Here is a 27,615-nt window from a genome sequence, read left to right on the forward strand (position 1 = left end):
CCGAATTTCCGGAAAACAAAGGCTGAATACCGCATTTCCGAAAAAGCATTTTTTCCCGCATCCCGAAAAATTAATCACTGATATGGAACGCCGTAACTGTCTTATAGTGTAAATATTTAATGTGTTTTGTCGCTTTGTCTTTACGTCTTGTCATTTCTTCTTTATGTTATGTGTAAGTGCCTTTATTTCCTGACACTGCATCTCTGTGTTATGTCAAATTAATTATTTGTTTTGTCAAACAATTGTATAATATGTCATTGCTATTCTTTGTTGTGTGCAATATGCATTACATTATGTTGTAACTACTGTATATTATGTGAATACCTCTAAACTTTATGATCAACCACCTTTACGTTCTTTCACATTTCCTCTATGTTGTGTCTATTCTTCCTTTAAGTAAGTCAGTTAATAATTGCGTCCTGTCTCAAATTTGATTGTTATGTTGAATGTTCTAAACGTTTTTTTATACATCTTTGTTCTATGAAAACCTCATGATATTATATTTTAATGGCTTTATGTTGTGTTTAAACATATGTATCTTCTGTGAAAAATATAATATATCATGGTATAGCTTATATGCGTTTTGCCAAACAATTGATACTTTCTGTTAACATTCAAGATGTCATGTGAATCTACTGGTACGTTATGTGCAAACTTGTATTACATAATGTGCAAACACCTATTACGTTATGTGCAAATGCCTATTACATTATGTGCAAACACATATTACGTTATGTGCAAATACCTATGTCATTATGTGCAAACACCTATTACGTTATGTGCAAACACCTTTTACGTTAAGGCAAACATCTTTTACGTTATGTGCAAACACCTTTTACGTTAAGTACAAATACCTATTACATTAGGTGCAAACATATTATCTACTACAGCTACTGGTTTTCAGTCAAAAATTGATATTATGGGAAAATATTGTCAAGATTGGTGTCTTACTCTCAACCCAAATAAAACAAAAATTGTGATTTTCAACAAAGCAGGCAGACATATCCGCCTCAAATTTAAATACAATTTAAATACAAAGAATATGATATAGAATGTGTACAACATTGTAAATATGTAGGTTTGTATTTTAGTGCTCCAGGTACATTCTCCTATGCTCAGAACGAATTATACAAGAAAGCTTTAAAAGCATATTTTAAACTTAGAAAAGATTTATTATCTCTAAATCCTAGCTTAAAAACTAGTATACATGTTTTTGATCATACTATTAAGCCTATTCTTCTTTATGGAAGTGAAATTTGGAGCTCATTTAATCCCTTTATAGCAAAATTTAGATCTGGAAACCAGTTAACATTAGATAAAATTTATTTATAACTTGTGAAAAGCTACACAGTAAATTTTGTAAATTTATTCTTGGTGTGCACAAAAAAAAACACAAATTTTGCAGTCTATCTGAACTTGATCGGTTTCCACTGTACTTTGACTTAGTCAAATCTATTTTGAATTATTGGCTTAGTCTAGAAAATTTAGACTCATTTCCTTTATTACAAGATGCATTCCAACATTCAAAAACTTTGTTTTCTTAGCATAAATCGTCATTGTATGGCTCTCTCCAACAAATTTTAAAAACTCTTTCTGGGTTTGCAAACCTAAATGATGGAGAAAATATTTCAAACAATATTGAAAGAGACGTGCATAAAAATTTGGAAGTATCAACTGACCAAGAATTCAGAAGGGAAGCTCCGCACTTATGTTAAATTTAAGAATAATTATGGTTTCGAAAAATATCTAAATATCATGTCCAATTTTGAACTTAGGAGATCATTAACAAAATTTAGGGTGTCATCTCACCATTTGCAGATTGAAGTAGGACGATACCAGGGTACTCCTCCACACCTTAGACTATGTCAGCAGTGTAACTCTGGTAATATTGAAGATGAAGTTCATTTTCTCTTTTGTTGCACAAAATATAACGAAGACAGACACCATTTATATCACATTATTTCGGAATCATGTCCCAATTTCATTAACTTAAATTCCCAAGAGCAATTGCTATGGCTGCTGTCTTGTGAGAACTCAACTGCATTAAAAGAGTTGTGTATATTCCTGGTTAAACACTGCAAATAGCAGATTTATATGACATGTTTCGCATAATTAGCAATTGTTGTTATTTAAAAAAAAAATTATTTGTTAATTGACCGGATTCAGTTTCTCTATTTATTTTGATCATCTGTTTCTGACACGGATTGGATTGCTGTTATTGCCTATCGCAATCAACAGTATATCCTAGGGCACAGTCCCTTGGTGTCTCCTGCAGATGAACAAATTTCCATTTTTACAAATAATAATTTAAGTTTGTTCAAACTTTATTATTAATATTTTTTTTATTTTTTTTATTTTTGCACTGCTGGACATAGAAATAATAATGGTAATAAGGAAGGAAGGAAAAAAAAATACTCAAGAGTACTTTTAATGTATTTTTGTTATTAATGCCATTTTCATTTGTCTATTATAATATCTGTCACGTTATATACTGTACAATGTCTCATGTTTTTTACTTATACTATCACAGTTGTTAATTGTAAATGCCCCCTGTGGGACCATGATTGGAATAATAAAATATTTGATTTGATTTGATGTACGTTATGTGCCAACACCTATTATATTAGATCATATTATGTGCAAACACTTATTGCGTTACGTGAAAACACCTATTACGTTAATGGCAAACGCCTATTATGTTATGTGCAAACACCTATTACGTTATGGTAAACGCCTTTTTAACACAGATTAAAACAAAACGCATCAATGATATATACATTTACAGTAATCGAAAATTAAGAAAATCAAAAGAATGTAATATGTTAAAAACAAAATCCAACAGCATTTATTTACGGAGAATGGGAACGGAGAATAAATTGATGCTCTCTTTCACGTGCGCCAACCGGGTTATTATATAGGTCGCTGTAGTTTGTATATATACTAAATACATATTGTTTTGGAAGGCAGCTTACTTATATATATATAAATATATAATAACTGCGCCTTAAATTCATATACGTGAATTTACATATCATTCCTCAATATGGTTTTAGTATTACTGTTAGACATTTTCATGGGGGGGGGGGGGGGGGGGGATGTCTCAACCTGAGTTTTTTGGGTACAGATTTGCAGCCGGGATTTCAACCCCCCCCCCCCCCGCATTTCATATATTAAAGTCTTGTGAAATCACGACTCATCAAAATATTTCATGGCAAAATCAGTACCCATTCATATATTCCTCAGATATATTCATTTTTTTTTAGATTTTAACTTGATTTTAAACATTGAATTAAGATTTATACAAAATTTTAATCGAAAGATGAAAATTACTGACCCAATGACATGTTACCTTGGTGAAATCGCAACCCATTGAGATATATTTGACGTATCAAAAAAGTGAGCCATTCCAGCGGCACATATATATAACGTCATATAAGAAGGGACCCCCTCCCCCCGTGAACATATTTGCAAGTAATTATAAGAACTATGACGGACAGGTCAACTGTGTTGCTTTATAGAATAAAAGCAAAATAAAAACTAAAAACAACCAAAAACAAATTGAAAAGAAAAAAAAAAAAAAAAAAGCAAAATAATTCAACCAAATACAAATGATAGTTCCAGATATTTCGTGAGTTCATGATATTGATTAGAAATTTTATCATATTAATCACCTTGTGTCGTCCGTGATATAATTATAAAATTAAAGCCTATCTTGATAAAACATTAGAATAATGGTCCCCTTTTTGAAAGACTTCTCGGTAAAATCCTATGTTTATACTTTATCCTGGTAAATGTTTTGTGGTAGTTTCCAAGAAGTGCAACCGGAAGGAACAATAACAATTCCCATTGTTTCTCCCGACTGCACCCCCGTACTAGAAATATAACGGGTATAAGAATAATTTAGTATTTAAGATTATTGAGTTTTGGCGAATAAGAATGAAATATGGTCTACAATTTACTCCTCCGGTAGGCTATTCTAACGAGAAACGTGTGCCAGTTTAATGCTACCAATGCAATGACGTCTCCCACGATTGATGTAGCGCCCTCCCCCTTTTCAATAATTCTGGTTCCGCCACTAGTCATTGACTGAGAAATAACCCAAACCTACACCATTGATCGCCTACTTAAATATATATATACACTAACGGGAGGGATTGTGCTTGATTTTCATATGATGAAGACATAATCTTTCAATCAGTTTAATTGAGGTCTGGAGCTGGCATGTCAGTAACTGCTAGTAGTCCTTTCTTAATTTATGTACCATTGTCATTTTGCTTAGTTACTTTTGTTACCTATTCTGACATCGGATTCGGACTTCTTTTAAACTGAGTTTTACTGTGCGTATTGCTGTGTGTTTGTTTATTCTACATTGGCTAGAGGTATAGGGGGAGGGTTGAGATCTCACAAAACATGTTTAACCTGCCGCATTTTTGCGCCTGTCCCAAGTCAGGAGCCTCTGGCCTTTGTTAGTCTTGTATGTTTTTTTATTTTAGTTCATTTATATGTTTTGGAGTTTAGTGTGACGTCCATTTTCATTGACCTAGTACACATTTTTGTTTAGGGGCCAGCTGAAGCCCGCCTCCGGATGCGGGATTTTCTCGCTGTGTTGAAGACCCATTGGTTGCATTCGGGTGTTTTCTGCTCTTTGGTCGGGTTGTTGTCTCTTTGACACATTCCCCATTTCCATTCTCAATTTTATGTAATAAATATAGAAGCCAAAAAATAGAAAAAATATTAGGATGTTCGAGTTTCAGTTTCAAAATAACAAGCTTTTCATTACCCTGTTATTTATTGATAGGGGATCGATATAGGAGCAAAAAGAGCAGAACATAATATAGGTCAGTGTGTTTGTTTTCCAGATATTAGCCAATGATGTTTTAGCGGGAAAAATGTTCTCTCTTCATTTTTCATATCTTTTTTTCTGAAAACTGGTGGAAAAATGAAATGAGGTCAAAAAATAAATATACTAGCTGACTATGCGGTGTGAGTTTTACTCATTGTTGAAGGCCGTACGGTGACATATAGTTGTTCATTGCTGTGTCATTTGGTCCCTTGTGGAGAGTTGTCTCATTGGCATTCATACCACATCTTCTTATTCTTATAGTCAACAAAAGAAACGATACAACACTTTTATCACAAAAAATATTTTACCGTTTGGTAGAAAACAATAACAATTAGATAGAATATGTATTTTTATCGTTTTTCATGACATGTCTCGGACAGTTACTGGACCAAATACGGCTGGATCAAAGTCATTATCCGGAATTTCAGTTTGCGGGATTTAATACGTTAAATATATCAATGGGTTGCGATTTCACCACGGTAACATGTCAATGGGTCAGTAATTTTCATCTTTCGATTAGATTTGTGTACAAATCTTGATTGATCCTTTAAAAGCAAGTTAAAATCTAAAAAAATGAATATGTGATATATATGAGGAATATTTGAATGGGTAATGATTTTGCCATGAAATATTTTTATGTGTGATGATGTCACAAGACTTCAATATATGAATTGGGTGTTTTTGAAATCCCGGCTGCACATCTGTACCCAAAAACTCGTGTTGATAACCCGCCCCCGTGAAAATGTTTAACAGTAATACTAAAACCATATTGAGGAATGAAGGTATATAGGCTACACATAATATACATATACACGTATATGGACATGTTTTATAAATTTAAGGCGCAGTTATTATATATTTATGTATATAATAAGCCGCCTTCCAAAACCATATGCATTTAGTATGTATGCAAAATATAGCGACCTATATAAAGACCCGGTTGGCGGACGTGAAAGAGAGCATCAATTTATTCTCCGTTCACATTCTCCGTAAACAAATACGGTTGGATTTTGTTTTTAACATATTACATTCTTTTGATTTCCTTAATTTTCGATTACTGTAAATGTATATATCATTGATGCGTTTTGTTTTAATCTGTGTTAAAAAGGCGATTACAATAACGTAATAGGTGTTTGCACATAACATAACAGGCGTTTGTCATTAACGTAATAGGTGTTTGCACGTAACGTAATTGGTATTTGCACCTAATGTAATAGGTATTTGTACTTAACGTAATAGATGTTTGCACATAACGTAAAAGGTGTTCGCACATAGAGTCATAGGTATTTGCACATAACGTAATAGGTGTTTGCACATAATGTAATAGGCATTTGCACATAATGTAATACGTGTTTGCATATAACGTACCAGTAGATTCACATGACATCTTGAATGTTAACAGAAAGTATCAATTGTTTGGCAAAACGCATTTAAGCTATATCATAATATATTATATTTTTCACAGAAGATACATATGTTTAAACACAACTTAAAGCCATTAAAATATAATATCATGAGGTTTTCATAGAACAAAGATGTATACAAAAAAACGTTTAGAACATTCAAAATAACAATCACATTTGAGAAAGGACGCAATTATTAACTGACTTACTTAAAGGAAGAATAGACACAACATAGAGGAAATGTGAAAGAACGTAAATGTGGTTGATCATACAGTTTAGAGGTATTCACATAATATACAATAGTAACAACATAATTCAATGCATATTGCACACAACAAAGAATAGCAATGACATATCATACAATTGTTTGACAAAGCAAATAATTAATTTGACATAACACAGAGATGCAGTGTCAGGAAATAAAGGCACTTACACATTACATAAAGAAGAAATGACAAGACGTAAAGACAAAGCGACAAAACACATTGAATATTTACACTATAAGACAGTTACGGCGTTCCATATCAATTCTTCATTTTTATATGAAAAGTACTAAATTATTTGATTAGATATATAATTCTGAAGTTTTTGCAACAATCATTTGATAAATTGTGATTCCAGCATCCCAATTTATCAAATGAAGAAAAGCAATAAAAGTGTTGTTCCTTTACTTTTTGAGTGTTTTTGTTTGCTGTGCATGAACTGAGTTTGTGTCATGGATGGATACCCCATATCCTTTGTTTTTCTATTAGATTTAAAACATAATCATTCATAACTTAAATATGAGTTTACACTCATCTCTGCCTCAAGTGTGATACGAAATTTATCAATAAGAGACACTCAAATTTTCAAATAAAAAACGCGTTTTAAATATTTTAAGATTCAAGTTTGAAGAGTGATGAAATATCGTATTACACGAAATTTGGTGGTGAAATCCGTTCCTCTTATGCTTTTTGGATGATTTGTTGTCAAAATTTTATAATTTATCTTTCTCTTTCAAAGATCTGTGGTGAAAGACAATGGGTCATTTGGTCTAAATAACATGATGATTTAGATTTAACTAAAGAATCACTTCAACAACTTATTGAATTTTATTTGACAAACCAAGGAATACCATTTAATATACTAACGATATATTTTGGTAAAAATGCTAATCTGTTTTGTTTCTTAATCGTTCACAATTTCTGTAATTATCATATCATTTAAACCTAGTACTTGGAATAAAAACAGTTTTATTTGGAAAAAAAAATGCAGTGTATATTACCAGTATGCATTTGCTTTCGCATGCAAGTGTGAGTTTACATGATGACAAAAAAATGAGACAACCATAGTCATATCAGAAACAGTGTTTGGAAATTGTTTTCGACCTGTTGCGGAGTTTCATTGAACAAGATGTTTTTGTCAGAATTTATTGAAAGGTGCCCTGGCGAAATCGATTTCACACGGCTTGATCTCTTAATGATCAATACTCATTTCAAACAAAGGAAACTCTATTTGAGAGCGAATGTCTAGTCATGTTGGTCTTGTGAACTTTAAATGGTATCTTTAAACGCAGTACACAAGTTGCTTGTAGTTTGTCATATAAAAATAAGAAGATGTGGCATGATTGCCAACACTACAAACCAGTAAAGTCTGAAATGGCCTATATCTGTACTCGACTGTACTGATTTTTACTCGACCATTCTGAATTGGTCTGAATTTTACTCGACATTACTCGACCCCAGTCTTAACCATACTCGACCGTACTGATTTGTACTTGACCCTTATCTTTGCCATTGATAATAGTCTGAACTATTACTCCACCAGTCTGAATCAGTCTTAACCCATTCTCGACCTGTACTCGACCAATTTTTTCAGTCTAAACCATACTCGACCAAAGGTCTGAACAATACTCGACCAGTCTGAACCATACTTGACCAAAAAACCTATATTTTTTTTAATTTTAGCTGTTAAAATTAATTTCTTTTTTTCTGACATGAAAACAGCCACAATAAAATAAAGTTATGTATAAAAATATATTTTTACATCCTTACATGATTCTCAGATTTATCAAATAGAGATAGTTAAATTAAATTATCTTATCTAATAATTTAATTATATTAATTTTAAAGTTTTAGAGTTTTGTTAAAAAAAAGATTTTCTTTTAACTAAAAACCACACCTTTACTGAGGGTAATAACATCTTATTAAGGTGCTTCTTGTTTGGAATGTGTTTTTTTTTTTTTTTAAACTTAATTTTCCTAAATTCCTAAAGAAAAACTATATAGGTTTCATGGTTATATACAATAGTTATATAATTATCTTTTTAATGAGGTAACAACAGCCAAACAATCACTGAAATTGTTTAACCTTATATTAGAAATATATCTATTTTTATTATAATTTGGGATATATTATATATAATATATATCAAAAGGGGATAAAAAAATTAAAGAAATAGATAAAATTTTTCTTCTGATTAGTGGTAAAGTATAAAGTAATACCTCCTGCTTGGGGCAAACTCATTAAAAAGATCACACCTGGTCAGAGAGTATTAATTTCTAATTAACATTCATTAAAAAATTGAAACATCCTGTAAAACTTAAATCGCAAGGCCTTTTGAATTCATTAGATAAGTAATACACGAGTTTAAGAAAAAAACGGCTTTCTTTTTACCTGTAAAACACACATGTACTGAGATAAATAAACCTTATTAAAGTGCTTCTTGTATGCCATGTCTTTAATTTTGACAAAAGTTATTTGAATTTAATTGAAATAAATTTTTTCTGCAACTTTGGAACACATTTCCTTTTTTAAATGGTTATCAAGGATTGCTATGGAAGTTCTATTATCATGATTATCTTAAATTCTTGGTTTTACAAAACAAAGGTGTTATTTTTAAAATTTATTAAGTTGCTTTATATACTATTTTAATAAAAAAATGTTCACTGCATTATTGACTAAACTCAACTGACACCATAAATCTATACAAGGCTTAAGTAAATGGTGAAAATTGTCCAGTAACCATAAAATATATCTGAAACATTCAAAAAAATTTGAATAACATTGAAAATATGAGTCACAATTCAGTTTTCAGATTATTTGATCAGCTTGTTTTATTTTTATTTTAAAGGTGATATATATGTGTAAGTGTTGATAAATATGGTGTTGAATTTATATTATGTTTATTGTGAAATTTTGGTTTCAATATGCCATATTGAATACATTTTGAATTTCAAATTGTTGTTCAAATTTCTAGCCAGGGGAAATAGCTGTTAAAAACAGTTCCTAAATTGATGAAATACAATAGATAGATACAAAAATTAGGTCTAGGTTGGTTAAGACTTAGTCGAGTATGGTTCAGACTAGGTCGAGTATGGTTCAGACTAGGTCGAGTATGGTTCAGACTAGGTCGAGCATGGTTCAGACGAAAAGAAAATGGTTAAGTACTGGTCGAGTACAAGTTCAGACTGTTAAGTATGGTTCAGACTACAGTCGAGTATTATCAAGTAAATTTCAGACCAATTCAGACTGGTCGAGTAAAAATCAGTACAGTCGAGTACAAATATAGGCCATTTCAGACTTTTACTGGTTTGTAGTGCAATGAGACAACTCTCCACACAAGAGACAAAATGACACAGAAATTAACATGCATTTCGTCCAGCCTGAGTATTTTGTATAATGCTATTCGACAGGTACATGTAATATCATTTGTCCGTTTAACAATGTTAACTGCAAATTCTTTAATATCGTTATGCTGGGTTATTTATTATATATTATATACTAATAATTACTTTCAGATGCTTGAAAAACTCACAAAAGACCAGGAAAATATTCCAGGAGGTATGTTTATATTGCAGCTTGCACTTTATACATGCGTACGGTGACCTATAGTTTTTAATTTCTGTGTCATTTGGTCTCTTGTTGAGAGTTGTCTCATTGGCAATCATACCACATCTTCTTATTTTTATATATACTACACAAGACTACATGTATTACATAATAGGGTAAAACTTTTGCAAATGCTTTCTAAAATAACCTTCAATGATGCAACCATTCTTTATCACACGGCTGGCTCTGTTTTCTCGTCTGTCTTCTGTGGCACTATTGGGACAATACAAACTAAACCAGTACACAATTTTATTTAGGGGCCAGCTAAGGACCACCCCCGGGTGCGGGATTTTCTCGCTGCGTTGAAGACCCATTGGTTGCCTTCGGCTTTTATCTGCTCTTTTGTTGGGTTGTTGTCTCTTTGACATATTCCCCATTTCCCTTCTCAATTTTACTTGTATAAACAACGTATGATCTTATACTAAGTTCAAATATTCTATATATATAATTACAAAGCTGACCAAAAACTGTAGACTCCTCAGTCTTGCATCATGTTTCCAATTGGGGGGAGGGGGGCGGGGGGGGGGGGGTGCTAGGATGAAAAATGTCCTGCATTTTTGTTTAGTTGTAATCTCTGTCTTGCCTTTTTATTTTTCACTCTATTCGGTCCTGCCTTATTAGTTTATCCTGACTTTTGTTTACATAAATTGTCATCCTGCCTTTTTTTTGGCAAAGTGTCTCATCCTGCCTTTTTTTGCAAAGTGTCTCATCCTGCATTTTTTTTTACTCACAACTCCTGTCCTGCCTTTTTTCAAATTTCATCCTAGTCTTTTGTAGACGAAACGTGCGTATGGCGTACAAAATTCAATCCTGGCATCTATGATGAGTTTATTTACTCCTACTGCTGATGGTCTGGCTCTCATATTTAGGTCAAAATGAAGGACGTAAAATCCGATGACTCATGTAAAGAGAGTACAGAGATCTCTGCACATGAAAAATTCTTGCAAAAACTCATTGTAGCTTCGTTTGTGGCCTGTTGCAAGGCAAAATCTCGGGTTGAAGACTACTTGAAATGTTTATGGTGATACACAGCTTGGGTTCGTGTTTCTCAAACTGTTTTTATGCACTGGTGAATTATGTTGATAGTTTGGATTAGTTTGTCAGTTCTTCTTCCATAGGAGTTTGAATGTCCAATTAGTAACTTCTGTTTCGGTGTTACACAGGTGCTCCTAGAACGGAGGAAATAACCAAGAGAAGAAGAAGACAACCTAGAACACTGTAGATTAAAACATTTCTCAGTGGTGCTAGTTTGTAGTATTTCTTTCTTTTTTTCGAAAGGTGCAAGGCAAGTTCTGTCTCTGTGGGATACGGGTGCTCCAAGAACGGAGGAAATAACTAATAGCAGACAATTTAGAACTCTCTGATGATTTAAAACATTTCTTCAGTGGTGCGAGTTTGTAGTATTTTTTTTTTCGAGTGGTGCGAGTTCTGTTTCTGTGTGACACAGGTGCTCCGAGAAAAGAGGAATTTACTAAGAGAAGAAGAAAACAATCTAATGATAAAACACATTTTTTCGAGTTGCTAGAAAAAACCCGCAAGCGCGGCTTGAAGACTACTGGAAATGTTTATGGTGATACATAGCTTGGGTTTGTGTTTTCAAACTGTTTTTATGCACTGATGCATTATGTTGATAGTTTTGATTAGTTTGTTACACAGGTGCACCTAGAACGGAGGAAATAACTCAGAGAAAAAGAAGACAACCTAGAACACTGTAGATTAAAACATTTCTCAGTGGTGCTAGTTTGTAGTATTTCTTTCTTTTTTTCGAAAGGTGCAAGTCAAGTTCTGTCTCTGTGGGATACGGGTGCTCCAAGAACGGAGGAAATAACTAAGAGAAGACAATATAGAACTCTCTGATGATTCTTCAGTGGTGCCAGTTTGTAGAATTTTTTTTCGAGTGGTGCGAGTTCTGTCTCTGTGTGACACAGGAGGAATTTACTAAGAGAAGAAGCAAACAATCTAATGGTTAAACACATTTCTTCGAGTTTGTTATATTTCTTTTTTTTTTTTGAATGGTGCAAGTTTGATAAAGTGATGCAAGTTGTAATAATTAGTGAGAGTGTTTGAGTTGGGCGAGTTGGCCGTGGGCAAAGTTATCATAAATTCAAGACCAATTGAATACAAAACCATTTCCGCCTGCTTACAAAACGTAGACGGTAAGGAACCAGCTACGGAACTGTATTTGGGGTTTAATTAATTAATCTACGCTAATTAAAGCAATAACTATATGAAGTTATAAAGTACATTACATACACTAACTATTTATCATTATATAATACTTCAGACGATCGTCGGCTCCGAGACAAACCGGCTAAAAAATTTTGGTCTCCAAATTAAGTAGTTTAGATACCATCATTTTGCAGTGAAATTCCTAATTTCCCACCATTCTGATGAAATTTGCATTCAGGTTATAATAATTTGCATGTCATGCTTGTTTTAACATATTTTCATGATTTTAAGATCCAATACACAATCATATTAATCGAACAAATTAAAAAAAAAATCAATTTCACATATTTATCTTATTGTAGAATTAGTTTCCATACAAAATCTGCTTGATGGTGTCACAGCTTTGCCAGGTTCTTCTCTAGGGAATGCCACATTGTCATCGATAATGCCTCGAAACTATCACGTTGTGTTTGGAATTGAGGTAGAGAACTTGACGAAATATAAATTAGAAAATTCTGAGACATACTTGACAAGTGGAGAAATTTCAATAACAGCTTCAGACATTCTTCCAGGATATAAAGAGGCAATGGTATATATTATAAGGTTTTGAATTCAATAGAAAATGAAATTTTTGAAATATACAACATAATGCTAATTATGGTATTTCGATTATCATAACTTTTTGCAAATATCGCCAACCCTTATACCGCTACATATATTTCATCCAATAAAATTGAGAATGGAAAATGGGGAGTGTGTCAAAGAGACAACAACCCGACCAAAGAGCAGAAAACAGCCGAAGGCCACCAATGGGTCTTCAACACAGCGAGAAAATCCCGCACCTGGAGGCGGGTTTCTACTGGCCCCTAAACATAATGTGTACTAGCTCAATGAAAATGGGCGTCATACTAAACTCCAAAACAAACAAATGAACTAAAATTAAAAAAACATACGCTTTTTAAATTAAGTCTTGGAGCATGAAAACGAATAAAAGGGATACAATAGATAAAGTAAACGATGTCAAATTCGCCTAAAGTAGCGATATCAAATTCGCCTAAAGTAAACGATATCAAATTGAATTTCGATCATATGATTTATAAACAGTAAATTAATTTTTATTTTAAAATGTATCGTTTGAATCATGACTATAAATTAGGGGTGGGGCTGGAGGGGGAGTGGTACCATAGGGAACTGGCTATCCACCAATAGGGGTACCAAGCTTTTATTAACTTGTTTGCTTGATATTTAAAAAAAAGGATCGAGTTATATAAAATGCACACAAAGTCATCCTTGTTTTTTATAATTTTTGTTACCCACCTTTCAGATAAAAAAAAACCCAAAACTTATGAACAGTATTATTCATTAATAATAAACGAATTATTTTACAGGTGGCAACGAAGAAACCATATTGGCCTGCATTTGGAATATGTGGAATAGTGTCGTGGCTCATCAGTGGTTGTAACCGACGTCTGGTTATTATGTTCACATTACCATGGCCTGCATTTCTAAACTATATAAAGTACACAAATAAACTCTCTGTCGGCATATCCGACGTCGGTATCACAAAACATGATAGAAAATGGCATGCAACAATGAAGAAATTAAATAACAGGTACCCCGGACTTAATTTCAAAACCGAAGAATATGTCAGTTCCGCAAGAGCAGTGAAAGTCGAAGATGATACATTCCAAATGAGTGAAATCATGGGAACAGGTCATCAAATCGAGGCTAAAATTGTTTTTAAACCAAATCGTGTGGAAGATTTGGCACAGAATTTAAAACAAACTGTTTAAATGAGGCAAAGTTTTAAATGAAATTTACATAACTCTTTATGTTATATGATGTATAAATTTTGTCCTAGAATTTTATTTTTACATTTCTGAACATTTTATTCAAAAGTATGTTACAAAACAAATTAGTTTTCTGTAGCATTTAATTGCTTGTGAATTGAAATGGTACAGTGAAAAAAAAAGTAATTGAAATTGTACAAATGTTATACTTGTTGTTATATTTAAACACATAGATGAAGGATATACATCTGTGATACAACAAACCAATGACTAAAGTAAATAAAGGATACCGAGAGGACAACTTTCTAGTCAGTTAAAGTTGGGACTGTTTGCAACCTGAGACTACTATAACATGTTTCAGGACTTTTAACTAGAACACAAATTATTATAAAACTTCATCAATATATATTCGGTCCAATGTGTTATCCAGACTTACTTGAATTGTAATTTTGAAATGACCCATAACAAAAACGCCATAATTCAATATATTTAAACATATAAGCATATGAACAACAACGGTATAAAGAAAGGCTAATACACACTAAAACTATTAAAGTTGATAGTCGATGCTAAACCAAAAGAACGAAAAGCAATTTACTAGTACATGCATGTACATTTAAAAACTTTAAAAGCCCAAAATGAAAGTTTGAATGCAACACACATGTAACAGCTGTAAGTTATTTCTAAATAGACCTGTTGTGCTCATCCGTTCATGCCACATACCATGAGCAATATTCTTATGATTTTTTTTTGCTACTGTATATTCACTGCCACTAGCAATGGTTTTTATCTTAATTAATTTGTTGCGTTTTGTCTGTAACCCCAGCAACAGTCTCAGGTGCGTAGTCTGATTTACAATTTTTAAAAGTCCAAATAAAACTTGATCAGGGTCTCATAAAACTTCAGAATTCAGTGCATAATAGTTATCAAAGATACCAGGATTATAATTTAATACGCCAGACGCGCGTTTCGTCTACATAAGACTCGTCAGTGACGCTCAGATCAAAATAGTTATAAAGCCATTTACAAGTACAAAGTTGAAGAGCATTGAGGACCCAAAATTCCAAAAAGTTGTGCCAAATACGGCTAAGGTAATCTTTTCGTGGGATAAGAAAATCCTTAGTTTTCCGAAAAATTCAAAGTTTTGTAACAGGAAATTTATAAAAATGACCATATAATTGATATTCATGTCAACACCGAAGTGCTGACTACTGGGCTAGTGATACCCTCGGGGACGAAACGTCCACCAGCAGCGGCATCATAAGAGAGACAAAAGATAGCAAAGGGATATTTAAACTCATCAGTCGAAACCCTTATATTTCCAGTGATATTCATTTTATCTTTTAGATTTTTAAAACTGTAATCAGACTGTTCAAGTAGGCATAGAACCTCATTTTTTAAATCAATCAACTCTTGAAGGAGTTTAGAGTTAACGTCGTATTTTTGCTTTACAGCTTAGAAAATGTCATAAAATGAAACGACAGGCGATTCTTCAAGTGATGTTGAAGTCTCCAGATCCATTGAGCTTTTCAAGATAGCAGCGAACCATGTGAACATGTCGACTGTTCAAAATATCGCTGTCGTGCTGAATCACTACTATGGAAATAAAAAAGTATAACAAAAATACCGACTCCAAGATAACATTCAAAAAGGAGACGTCGATTAAAAGTCACAAAATCAAACGTTAGACTTTATCAACCAACGGAACGAAAGGAAAACAACTGTGACGTCGTATTCCTGATCTGGTACAGACTTATTCAGAAGGGATATAGTTACAAAACTGTTGTCAGGTCATTAAAGATGGCATATTTTGGTATTATTATTGATTCACTCATAGGGTCTTTGGATGGGAAATAAAAACATTTATTCTAAAACCAGTTGTTGGCATGATACGGGTTATGTTTTTCTCATATATTTTATGATGGTATGATACTAAACCCCTAACGGGAGGGATTGTGCATGATTTTCATATGATGAAGACTTAATCTTTCAATCAGTTAAATTGAGGTGTGGGGCTGGCATGTCAGTAACTGATAGTAGTCTTTTGTTAATTTATGTATCATTGTCATTTTGTTTATTTTCTTTTGTTACCTATTCTGATATCGGACTCGGACTTCATTTAAACTGAGTTTTACTGTGCGTATTGCTATGTGTTTGTTTATTCTACATTAGCTAGAGGTATAGGGGAGGGTTGAGATCTCACAAAACATGTTTAACCCCGCCGCATTTTTGCGCCTGTCCCACATCAGGAACCTCTAGCCTTTGTTAGTCTTGTATGTGTTTTAATTTTAGTTTATTTATCATATGTTTTGGAGTTTAGTGTGACATCCATTTTCACTGAACTAGAACACATTTTTTATTTAGGGGCCGGCTGAGGCCCACCTCCGGATGCGGCATTTTCTCGCTGTGTTGAAGACCCATTAGTGGCCTTCGGCTGTTTTCTGTTCTTTGGTCGGGTTGTTGTCTCTTTGACACATTCCCCATTTCCATTCTCAATTTTATATCACTTTACCCGGACATTAATCTGACTCCAAGCCAACCAGTCTTTGCTATTACTCCTTAATAGCGCGTGCTTGTTGGAGAAGCAGCAAATACCAATTTTAAAGTCTTTGGTTTGACCCGGCATAGGTTCGAACCCACGACCTCCCGCACTCGAGGTGAACACGCTACCACGAGACCAACGAGGCGGACATATAATGATGAGAACATTCAGGAGAAATTAATTCCATTTACAATTATTTTGGTAATTTAAACAGGGAAAACTCACTTGATTGTATCCTTGGTCAAATGAGGTTGGTAAAGAAAATAAAGGGGTCCCTATATTGCGACCTAGGCTACTTGTGTAGTTTTACACATCAGGAATAACTTGAATAAACATATTTGTTTAAGTAATTAATAAAAGTTAAAAATTGATTTTTTTAAAATATATATATATTTAAATATGAAAAAGAAAAGAAGAAGAATTTGATTTGGTAAATTCCATATTACTTAACTCCAATTAAAAGGTTGTTTAATTTGTTAGAGAAATGCTCTCACTAAGACGCATAGATATTGTCACAGAATATCAATCAGTTTCTGTCAAGTCAATTAGGTGCAATTTAAGTGCACATCACTTCCTGGTCATATGACTATTACCATTGATATACATGTTACGGATGAAATACATCAAACATATGGATTTCATGCCATTGTGTTTGAAATTTAGTCAATACGTTACACTATGAAATGTTTCCGTTATGAAAGTTATGACAAATAATTTTATATTTTAAAGTGCTTCAAAATGTTTTATTTTTATTTTGTTATTTGGAAGTAGATATCATTTGGTTCCATGTTCTCGAAACAGTGAGTACTCTGTAAATAATGCAATCGACATTAAATACCCCATAATTATTATATTTCAAAACGGGGATAACAGCTGACATTATTGAATTTCAAAACTAACTGAAATCTGACTAGATATCGGTTCCAATCTTAATTTGTATATTTTAAATATATGAATATACACATATTGATAATTCTAAGTAAGAAAATGTAGAAGTTTTGAGGCCAGAATAAGTAATAATGCACGTTTCACTTTTATTTTTTGTGTGATAATTTTTTTAATAATCAGTAAATACTGAGCCTGCTCAAATGTGAACATTTGAGTGAAAGAGATGACATTCATAGTATAAAAACCTAATTATTATGTTTCAGATTTTATTTAAAATAGCCATGAGATCATGTTCCGAAGACTTTTGTTTTATCTATTCATACCACTGATTTCTGCGGTGATACAATCCAACAAAAGGAACTGTCCAAAGTTTTGTAAATGTGGATATTATAGACAGAACCGTTATATTTCTACATGTGATGGCAAATTGAATACTACAAAGTTAAATTTTATTCCAAAATTTCCTTCAAAAACAGTTGAAGTTATTTTTGTATATAATCAATTACCAAATTTGTCAAGGAATGCACTCAGCAATCTAACAGATTTAAAACTTATAAATTTAGATTTGCAAGGCAATTCAATCAGGGTTATTAAAAAAGATGCTTTTTCTAAATTCACTTCTCTTAAAAGGCTTGATCTTTCTAGCAACAATATTACGGAAAAAGATGCAATGGACTGTTTTAAAAGTTTACCAAAAGATATACAATGTTTGAGATTAAACCATCTTCTCTGGCATCCATTCGAAGGATTATTTGATGGTTTAGCAAATAGTTCGTTAACAAGGATAGAGTTGAGCCATAGTTACTTAACACCATTTGAAGGAACTTGGTTTTCAGGTCTTAGCCAACTGAAGTCACTGGACATTTCATGGAATTCAATTAAAGATTCAGATTGTAACTTGACTGGACTTTCTAACATACGCGATTTAAACTTGGCTGGCAACTGGTTTAATATCATTCCAGATTTTTGTCAGTTTGGTTTATACAGTATTGCAAATTTACAACTGTCTGAAACAAAGCTATATACCATTAATCATTTAAGAAACTATTCTTCGTGTCTGCAAAATCTTAAGAAGTTACACTTGAGTGGACTTTCAATAAGGATAATACCAACAAACATATTTTCTAATCTCAAATCTTTACAGGACCTTACAATGAAGCAGATGTCTACACAATTTAAAAAGATTCATCAATACGCCTTCAATAGTTCTTCTTTACAAAGTTTAACATTCTGGCGAGCAGACGGTTTTCTGTTTACCTCGAGATCGGTAAATCAAAGACTGTTTCATCCTGATTCATTTTTTGAATACTGTAAAAATATTAAAGAACTTGATTTATCTAATAATAAAATAGATTTGATATCAAATAGAATCAGATCCATGTTCAAACCTCTGAAAAAACTTAGGAAATTATGGATGGAATCAATATCTCTATCATACATGCCGAAATACTTTTTACCGCTATTTCCATTACTGAAATTAATTTCATTCGAGAACAATCGAATTAACCCTTGGAATTATGGCCATTCTGTGTTTAATGGTGTTCGAAATTTGAAGATAGTTAATCTAAGGAGCAATAAGATCGGAATGATTTATGATACATCTTTTCCGCTGGCTCTTTTGAACAACCTGACCACAATAAACCTCATGTTTAATCGGTTTAGCTGCACTTGTGACCTTCAGTGGTTTAGGAATTGGATGAAACATACTCGTGTAAATATTACTGGAAATAATACTTACAAATGTGATACTGGCAAAACGAAGGTAGTTGATTACAATCCAGACTTTATAGAATGCCACATTTTGTCAATTTCCTTATCAATCGGATTTGGCGTCGCTTTAATTTTGATCGTAACTATAACCGGTTATATCTGTCGGTGGCGTTTCCGATTCCAGTTGTACAAACTTCGTTCACTCCGCAAACAGTACAAAGAACTTGTCAACAGAGAGGATTTCGTATATTCTGCGTACGTAGTTTATTGCTACGAAGATTTCACATGGGTAAAAAGAAGCCTCATTCAAGAAATAGAAGAGGAGCAAGGTTATAAGTTATGTATTCCACACAGGGACTTTGAATTAGGAAAAGTATTTGCAGATAACATTGTTGAACATATGCATTTGAGTGAAACAGTAATACTTGTTCTTTCTAATAATTTTGCAAAAAATGAGTGGTGCTTATTTCAGCTTGCTGTTGCTAAAAACAAATTAACTAAACTTGGGAAATTATCCATATTTCTTGTGTTACTCGAAGAAATAGAATTTAAGAACATGAATTCTGCGCTATATCACCTTCTGAAAATGTCAAGCTATGCAGCATGGGACGATGATGACAATGCGCAGAAACTTTTCTGGGATCAAATAAGAGACCACCTTAGTTGAACTGTTGGTGTTTTTATCAAATGGAGTATTTGGGAGTACGAGCTTTCCTGATTCAAGATAAAATAAAATTATTGATGAAATAATAATGCTAAAAATAAAAATGTTTCATAATCCTAAAATACTATCTGAATTCGATTGTAAATAAATGTACACATCTTACATAGTCATTTATCATAGTAGTAATTATATGTGCATGTTTTCAAGAAAATATTATTATATGATATAGGCGAATCCTTCATCTGACCTACGAAATAGTCTGCCGATGGGGTATCTAAGCATTTTGGACGACTGGGGTGCAAAAGAACACATCATTTATAAGTAAGAGAAAAAAAAACTGCTATGCTGAAAATTAGAACTAGAATTTTAATTCTTTCCTTTCTTCCCTGTTATTGAAGTAGTTCAGAGCTCGTCGAAGGTTTTAGGTTAATTTATAGAACTATCTTTTTTCTTTTATTGCATTTAAAACTACTAATTTGGCTTTTCGTGTACACATCGTATGTTGATTAAAGTTATGAATTTTTGTCCTATGGCATTTATTTTATGTATTTTCTGGACAATAACATTTTAATTTCACATGAATATACTCTAACTTGTACCTTAGCCTTGTTTCAAACTTAGTGTTCCGGAGCATCTGACATCACTCCCGGTAATTGTAGAGGTTCGTTTTGCTCAGCCTTTAGTTTTTTATGTAGTGGTTTGTAGCATTGTTTATTTCTTTCGTATTTCGTCATGATTTTGTCGGTTTCTCTTTGGCTTATTAGCTTATTAGTTTTGATTTTTCACTCAGTAACCCACGCATCTTTTCTTTAAATGAACAAATTGGTTTGAATATGTACCAGTGTCAAAAATAGCAGTATAATTATTGTTATTATCATTTATTCAAACAGATGGATTTAATGGACAGGTCTTACCCCAGGTTTTCGATGGGGTTCTTGTTGCTAGATCTTTAGTTTTCTATGTTGTGTTTTGTATGCTGTAACTGTTGTTTGACTTTGTGTCGTTTTGCGTTTTTTGCCATTACATTGCCAGTTTGTTTTCAACGTATGAGTTTCATTATCCATTTATTATCTTTCGCATCTCTTTCAATCAGCTGTTTTATAAATAATATGACCAAAATTTAAGTGAAATACCACTTTTATTAAATTCCTGAAAGAGGAATCATGATTTAACAAGAAATTACCTATATTTTGGGTAAAAGTGATTACCGCTTAGCCTATTAACTTACGCTTTGCCACAATATTTGATATCGATTTCCTTAACAGTTGAAATATAAACTGATGAAATGTTATATATTAAATTTGCACACTAAATTCTGTAAGGTTGCACCTGGTATAGATAGCAAGACTGTCAATATTAGTTTTATATCCAAGTAAGGGAGTCTAACAATATAAAACGATCTTTTTAACATGATAAAATATTGGACTAGGCCAAAATTTTCAGAAAATGACATCATTCTTATTTAAGCAGTTTTTGATTTATAATTGATAATCATGGTCTTTGAGAAAATATTTTAGAACATATGGATGGGATTCATTTTCAATACTCTTATAATTTCTTAAATTTGAGCCATTTTTAAAGATCTTAGAATATCCAATAATTTTATATTTAAAGAAACAAAACATAATAAAAATGATTCTTTACATATAAAAAGCATACTTTTATGGACAGCAGAATATACTGATAGTGATAAACACAATGCCAAAGTTTGAATTCGCCTTTTCAGAATCTAAAGTACTATGGGTAATTTCTTTGTGTTTGTACCCAAAAATATAAATTGCGTCATGTCATTGGTAGAATTTCCATTGTTTATGAAGTTGTTGGCCAATCACAACGTTTTGGTGTACGCTTTTGAAACTATTACCCAAAATACATTATATTCTGAACCTTTGGATTGACCTTAGAACATACAGGAAGTTTAAGCCTTGATTCAAGTTTTAAAACGTGACAGCTTTAATAAGCCACGGAAATCATAGGTTTAAACAAAGAGAGAAAAATAAAAGAGTCTGGAAATGAAAGATAGAATATGTCACAATGCAATATCGGATAAGGTTCACTTTTATTGGAGTGTATTTGTCTTCATAATTTGATTAATAAATACTTCAGCAAAAATGTTTAAAACTTTGTTATTTGTAATCTGATTATATAATCAACCAGTTATTTATTTATGAAGATAAAATATAGAATTTTTTTAACTTTAAATTTCAAGCTTTATCTGATAAGCAATTGGAAAGATTAAGTAATATGCAAACTTTATTGATGTTCTCTTTAAAAAAAAGAAGATGTGGTATGAGTGCCAATGGAACTCTCCACCAAAGACCAATTGACGTAGAAGTTTAAACCAAATAACTTATTTTACAACCATCCAGTACTACATTTGAGTAGATGTTGTCTCCCCTTTACTATGCAGATGCGATAAAAAAAACCACATTATTATCTCTCTTTTTTGTGTGCAGTGGTCAACATAAAAATCATGTATTGTTAATTTAGCAACTTGTTTATTTGGGTATGAATTCCTTAAACTGCTCTAATCAGGACACCATAATTTTGCTATTAAAATATGTATTTCTCTATGTCTATCTGTGTCTATGTAAGAGCACTAGTCAGAAGAACTAATATTTATAGTTGAATATTTACTGGATGCAGGTACAGTACACTAAAGAGGTAGTCGTTTGTTGCTGTTTCTCATACCGGTATTTGTTTTTCTTTTCTTGTTTTGAAAGGCTTGATCTTGTGTAGTACCATTGCACCACTAATCCAAGGTTATGGGAGGGTTGGCGCGAACAAACTGTTTAACCCCGCCACATTCTATATGTAACTGTCCCAAGTCCGGAGCCTGTAATTCAGTGGTTGTCTACTATTGCTGTATATCATATTTGTTTTTCGTTCATTATTTTGTACATAAATCAGCCCGTTAGTTTTCTCGTTTGAATTTTTGTCATTTCGGGGCCTTTTATAGCAGACTATGCGGTATGGGTTTTACTCATTGTTGAAGGCCGTACGGTGATCTATAGTTGTTAATGTCTGTGTCATTTGGTCTTTTGTGGAGAGTTGTCTCATTGGCAATCATACCACATCTTCTTATTTTTATATGTCAAATTTTCTTTGAATTTATTTCACTTATATGGTCAAAATCTGAAGTCGTTAAAACCTACATTGGAACTGGTATATGAAAATAGTCTAAATAATGCACATTTATTTAGTAACATTAACTATTTATGCACCAGAGCATATAAACAAAAAGGACGAAAAGTATAGCCAAAGCAGTTCAAGGAATCAGTGCTTTGCATGAGGGAGATATTATATTCCTTAATTCAAAATAATTTCCAAGATTTTGTAAAAGCTAATTTCAATTACACAATACCTTATGCCAGTACGAAAGTACTGATTACTGACTTACATACAACCAGCAGAGATATCGTTCGATCCAGTGGTAGAAATAACATCAACGGTACGAATTTTTTCTACACCAGATGCACATTTCGACAATTAATGTCTCTTTAGTGATGCTCGAGGCCAAAATGTTTGAAAATGCAAAAAAATGCAGAGCTTATAAACCAAAAAGGACAAAAAGTATAACCATAGTCGGGCAAGGAATCGGAGTTTTGCATGAGGGAGATATATTCCTTAATCTTAAATAATTTCTAAAATTTTAAATAATTTCTAAAATTTTAAATAATTTCTAAAATTTTGAATAATTTCTAAAATTTTGTAACAGCAAATTTCAGTAGCACAATATCTGTATTATCGTGCCAGTGTATACTGGACTGGTGATTACCCTCGGGGGCTAACTGCCCATCATCACAGGTATCGCCAACAAGTACATAATTATACAATCAAATTTTTTTTCACAATTTTGCATATTTTTTGGATATGCCTTTTGTAAAATGTCACAAGGAAGGAAATCCTCAACTATTATGAAATAATTTGTAACAGATATGTTTAGTTGGTTCAGAATTTCTTCCTTTTAAATTTTTCGATAATTACTTTTGAGCTAGAAATTCATAATTATGCTGTATAAACGTCAACATTTACACATGACGCTGTCAAGCTAAGACATTAAGTAAGGTTGGACTACTTGGTGTGAAATTAATTCCGGAAAAATAGGTTCTATCACTTTCTATTTTTTGTGTGCAATTCAAGACGCCACTTTATAGTAGACACCTTTCCGGTGTCCAATAGTAACTTTCAATGCATTCGTTGTATCTGTTCATATACAGTATTGGCTGCAGTAGAAGTAGGCAGTATGACCTTATTGGAATTTGTAACCTCAATATACATGATATAAAAATAAACGATATTGTTGGCTGCTTCATTAGTTAATACAAACACAAAATTCCAAGAATGTTTCATTTGGTTTTTTTCAATTTTGCATTGTTCTAGTGAAACAAATTTTATACAAATACTTTCATAATGTTTAATACGATAATCTACCATTATATTTTTTTAGAAAGAATCCAATTGTTTTTTTTATTGTTTTTTTTTCTTTTGCATCAATATTTGCTGTAATAAAACCAATGAATGTTTAAATATTTTAACCAATTACAGCTTCAATTATAAAACGTGGTATTCAGTAGTTGTCGTTGTTTCATGTCTGTCTTATTTGTTTTTCGTAAACTGTATTGTTATCAAATAGGTACCGTTGTAACAATCAGAGTTTTCTTTGAACAATTATTGAAAGATTTTTTTATAGTGACAACCGTCAAAGAGAAATTTGATTAAAAACATTGACGGATTTTGAATGAATAGAATCACGCCTTATTTTTTCTTGAAACTTTGGTGAACTTTTACGGAATTAGCAAATCATAGTGTAGTTAAAAATGGTGCAGTTTTTGTTTACAAAACAAAACAACACTGCAGAATTGTCGCGTCTTTTAAGAAGATTATTGAAGGTACTTCTTTGTTTTCCCTAGCGACAGGAGTTTTGTCCGTTTTTTCTTAACAATTGCACGATTTCTCATTCGCCTTCTCAAAATGTTAGTACACAGAATACACAGTGAACGTGCAATGCAGTCATTCTATGAATAGTTTATTGTAGCCATTTTCACTTTGTAATCGTTCTACTGAACTCCCAGAATTTCTTCACCCTTGTTTTTAATGAAAAACTTTGATAGTGACAACAGATGACGTTGACAAAGTTTTTGATGGAATACTTTGATAGTGACAATATACTTTCCTCGTTTGAGTCGTTTCACATTTTTCATGTCTGGGCCCTTTTCTTCGTCATTGGAACTCTGGTGGATAGTAGTCTCACTGGCAATCATACCACATCTACTCATTTTTGTTTTGAAGAGTCAAACTGTTATTGTCACTTTTTGGCTTTGTTTTTTTTTCTCCAGATGTAACGGAAGATTCAACATAACACGTACCCGTATTTATTTCCTGTTGGTTTTTTCTTAAATTATTAAAATATAGCGACAAAATATATATCCGTTTCAAATATTGTTATTTTTAAAAATCTATTCAACCAATCATATTCTAATCATTAGTTACTACATGTATCATCTAATATATAAGCAATCATTCAATTGTCAGATCTGATGGCAATAAAATAATAAGGAGAGGTTGAGTTTTTTTTTTTTAAATAATTCTCATTTCCACGATGTATGTATTATTCTTAATCATTACTAATTGCAATCTAAAAACACTCCTATTTTTAATAATGGAAAAGAAAAGATAAGGACTATATTAATTCGTGACACAAAATATTTGTTAGAAGCATCATTTGATCAAATATTTCTTGTATATAAAATCAATACGAGTATGCCTCCGCCGTAGCCGACGGGCCGTAGGCGACGGAGGCATTAAGTGTTACCCTTGACCGTCCATCTTTTCCGTCTTTTCGTCCGTCCCATATTCGTTTCCGCACTCTAACTTAAGTTTGGCTACTGCAAATTTTATGAAACTCATACACAATGCTGAGAACCACAACACACAGACATCGTTCGAATTTGGCAGTGAGTCATTTACCGTTCTAGAGTTATGGCCCTTTTTAACTTGGAAAATTGCAAAGCTTGATCGGGGGTATTTGTGTCCTCAGACACATTCTTCTTTTATCAAAATATCGATCTACCATAACTTACGTCGTATAACGAAATCATAGATCTATATCTTAATTAGGTTGATATAAAATATCTTTGCTTGCTCATTTATTTTAAATGTTACGTAACTTTTATACATTGTGCATAATACTGTATCATGTAATCTCGAATGTTTCGTTTAGTAAAAAAAAATATTAAAAAATCATGAAACAAAATCAATATACGCACATGAATAATGAAAAAGGGACACCGTTTTATCATTGTTCTTAATCTCGAAGACACAGTGCGGTATTCAACATAGACATGGCAAAAACTCTGAAGTAAAAGACAACCACAAGCAACGGTTTGAGTGGAATTATTAGATACAGATAATAGAAACGGGGAATGTGTCAAAGAGACAATAACCCGGCTCAAGAGCAGAAAACATCCCAAGCCAACCAATGGGTGTTAAACGCAGCGAGAAAAATCCTCCACTTCACCAGTTAAAGTTACTTGGCCTGACTCTACGGAATGATACAAAGTTAGTACCCGTAATGTAAAAGCATACAATATAATTATTTTACGATGTAAATTGTGTTTTGCAAAAAGTCCCATTAAAGTATTGTTCAGCTATGGCGGTCATAAACCAGTACAACTAGATTGAAGGAATGGTTAAGTCAGAATTCTAAATTTAGTAAAGGTTCCAAAAGCAGACGTATGGAACAGATTTCCTACAAAAATAGAAAATGAACCATCATGGAATATGATTGTTTCACATACGGTCATGCAAGACTGCACGATGTCTATAAATGGATAGATGTCGTATGTAGTCTAATTTCTACTGTACAATAACGTCAGTAGTATTCAGGTGCTACTATCTTTAAATATAATATGGAAACTAACATTCGTACATTTCAGAGGAGTTTGGCTTTAAACATGAGCGGTGGTTTTTACATACGAAGATCATTGAAAAAGTTCTATAAGTTGTTCAATTATTGCATCGATGTAGTTTATTCAAGAGGAAAATAGTATACTATTGTTGTTAGACCAATTTTTGTCTCACCTGCGACGAAAGTCGCGAAATGTGAGACATACGTGTTGTTTTTCCGGCGGTGTTGGCGGCGTTGGTGGAGGATGCGTCAACAACTGTTAAATTTTTTGCTTAAGTCAGTTTGATAGAAATTACTTGTGATATATCAGTGATATTTTGTATAAAGTTGAATTACTATCAGTACATATCAGTTTGACGACTATTTCGAGACCCTGCCCCCTAGGTCAAGTTCCTTCGACAATCAATCAATAAGCATTTTTCAATGTTAAGTTTTCTTAAAGTCGTGAGCTCGACCGTGCAAGACCCTCGCGGGTAGTAAAGGTCGTTAAAACTCCCTCGTCGTCGCTCAAATCAGTTTGATAGAAACTACTTTTGATAGATCAATGATATTTTGTATAAAGTTGCATTACTATCAGTACATATCAGTTTGACGACTATTTCGAGGCCCTGTCTTTTAGGTCAAGGTCCTGCAACTTTCAATTAATAAGCAGTTTTCAATGTTAATTTTTCTGCTTAAGTTGGTTTGAAAGAAACTACTTGTGATAGATCAATAATATTTTGTATAAAGTTGCATTACTATCAGTACATATCAGTTTGACGACTATTTCGAGGCCTTTCCCCCTAGGTTAGGGTCCAGCGATTTTGAATTGATTAGCTGTCCACCAC

General features: G+C 32.7%; 2 protein-coding genes across 4 annotated transcripts in view; both read left to right on the top strand.

The window, feature by feature from the left end:
• Window positions 1–14,190, top strand: part of LOC127707681 (uncharacterized) — a 49,515-nt gene extending 35,325 nt beyond the window's left edge. For 2 of the 3 annotated variants that reach the window (XM_052212338.1, XM_052212340.1), the window contains exons 3-5: window positions 10,025–10,067; window positions 12,647–12,873; window positions 13,673–14,190. In XM_052212338.1, the coding sequence (XP_052068298.1) occupies window positions 10,025–10,067; window positions 12,647–12,873; window positions 13,673–14,077 (675 nt within the window). In that variant the 3' untranslated portion in view covers window positions 14,078–14,190. The remainder of the gene's footprint in view (window positions 1–10,024; window positions 10,068–12,646; window positions 12,874–13,672) is intronic. The other variant, XM_052212341.1, reaches the window with a different exon arrangement.
• Window positions 14,191–17,318: 3,128 nt separating this feature from the next.
• On the top strand, window positions 17,319–20,408 carry LOC127707679 (toll-like receptor 13). The gene is made up of 2 exons (XM_052212330.1): window positions 17,319–17,416; window positions 17,768–20,408. The coding sequence occupies exon 2, from the start codon at window positions 17,794–17,796 to the stop codon at window positions 19,879–19,881; it is 2,088 nt and encodes a 695-aa protein (XP_052068290.1). The 5' UTR covers window positions 17,319–17,416; window positions 17,768–17,793; the 3' UTR covers window positions 19,882–20,408.
• The last annotated feature ends 7,207 nt before the right edge of the window (window positions 20,409–27,615 follow it).

Source organism: Mytilus californianus, unplaced genomic scaffold (genome assembly GCF_021869535.1).
Source record: "Mytilus californianus isolate M0D057914Y unplaced genomic scaffold, xbMytCali1.0.p SCAF_7, whole genome shotgun sequence".
In the NCBI taxonomy this organism is placed as follows: domain Eukaryota; kingdom Metazoa; phylum Mollusca; class Bivalvia; order Mytilida; family Mytilidae; genus Mytilus; species Mytilus californianus.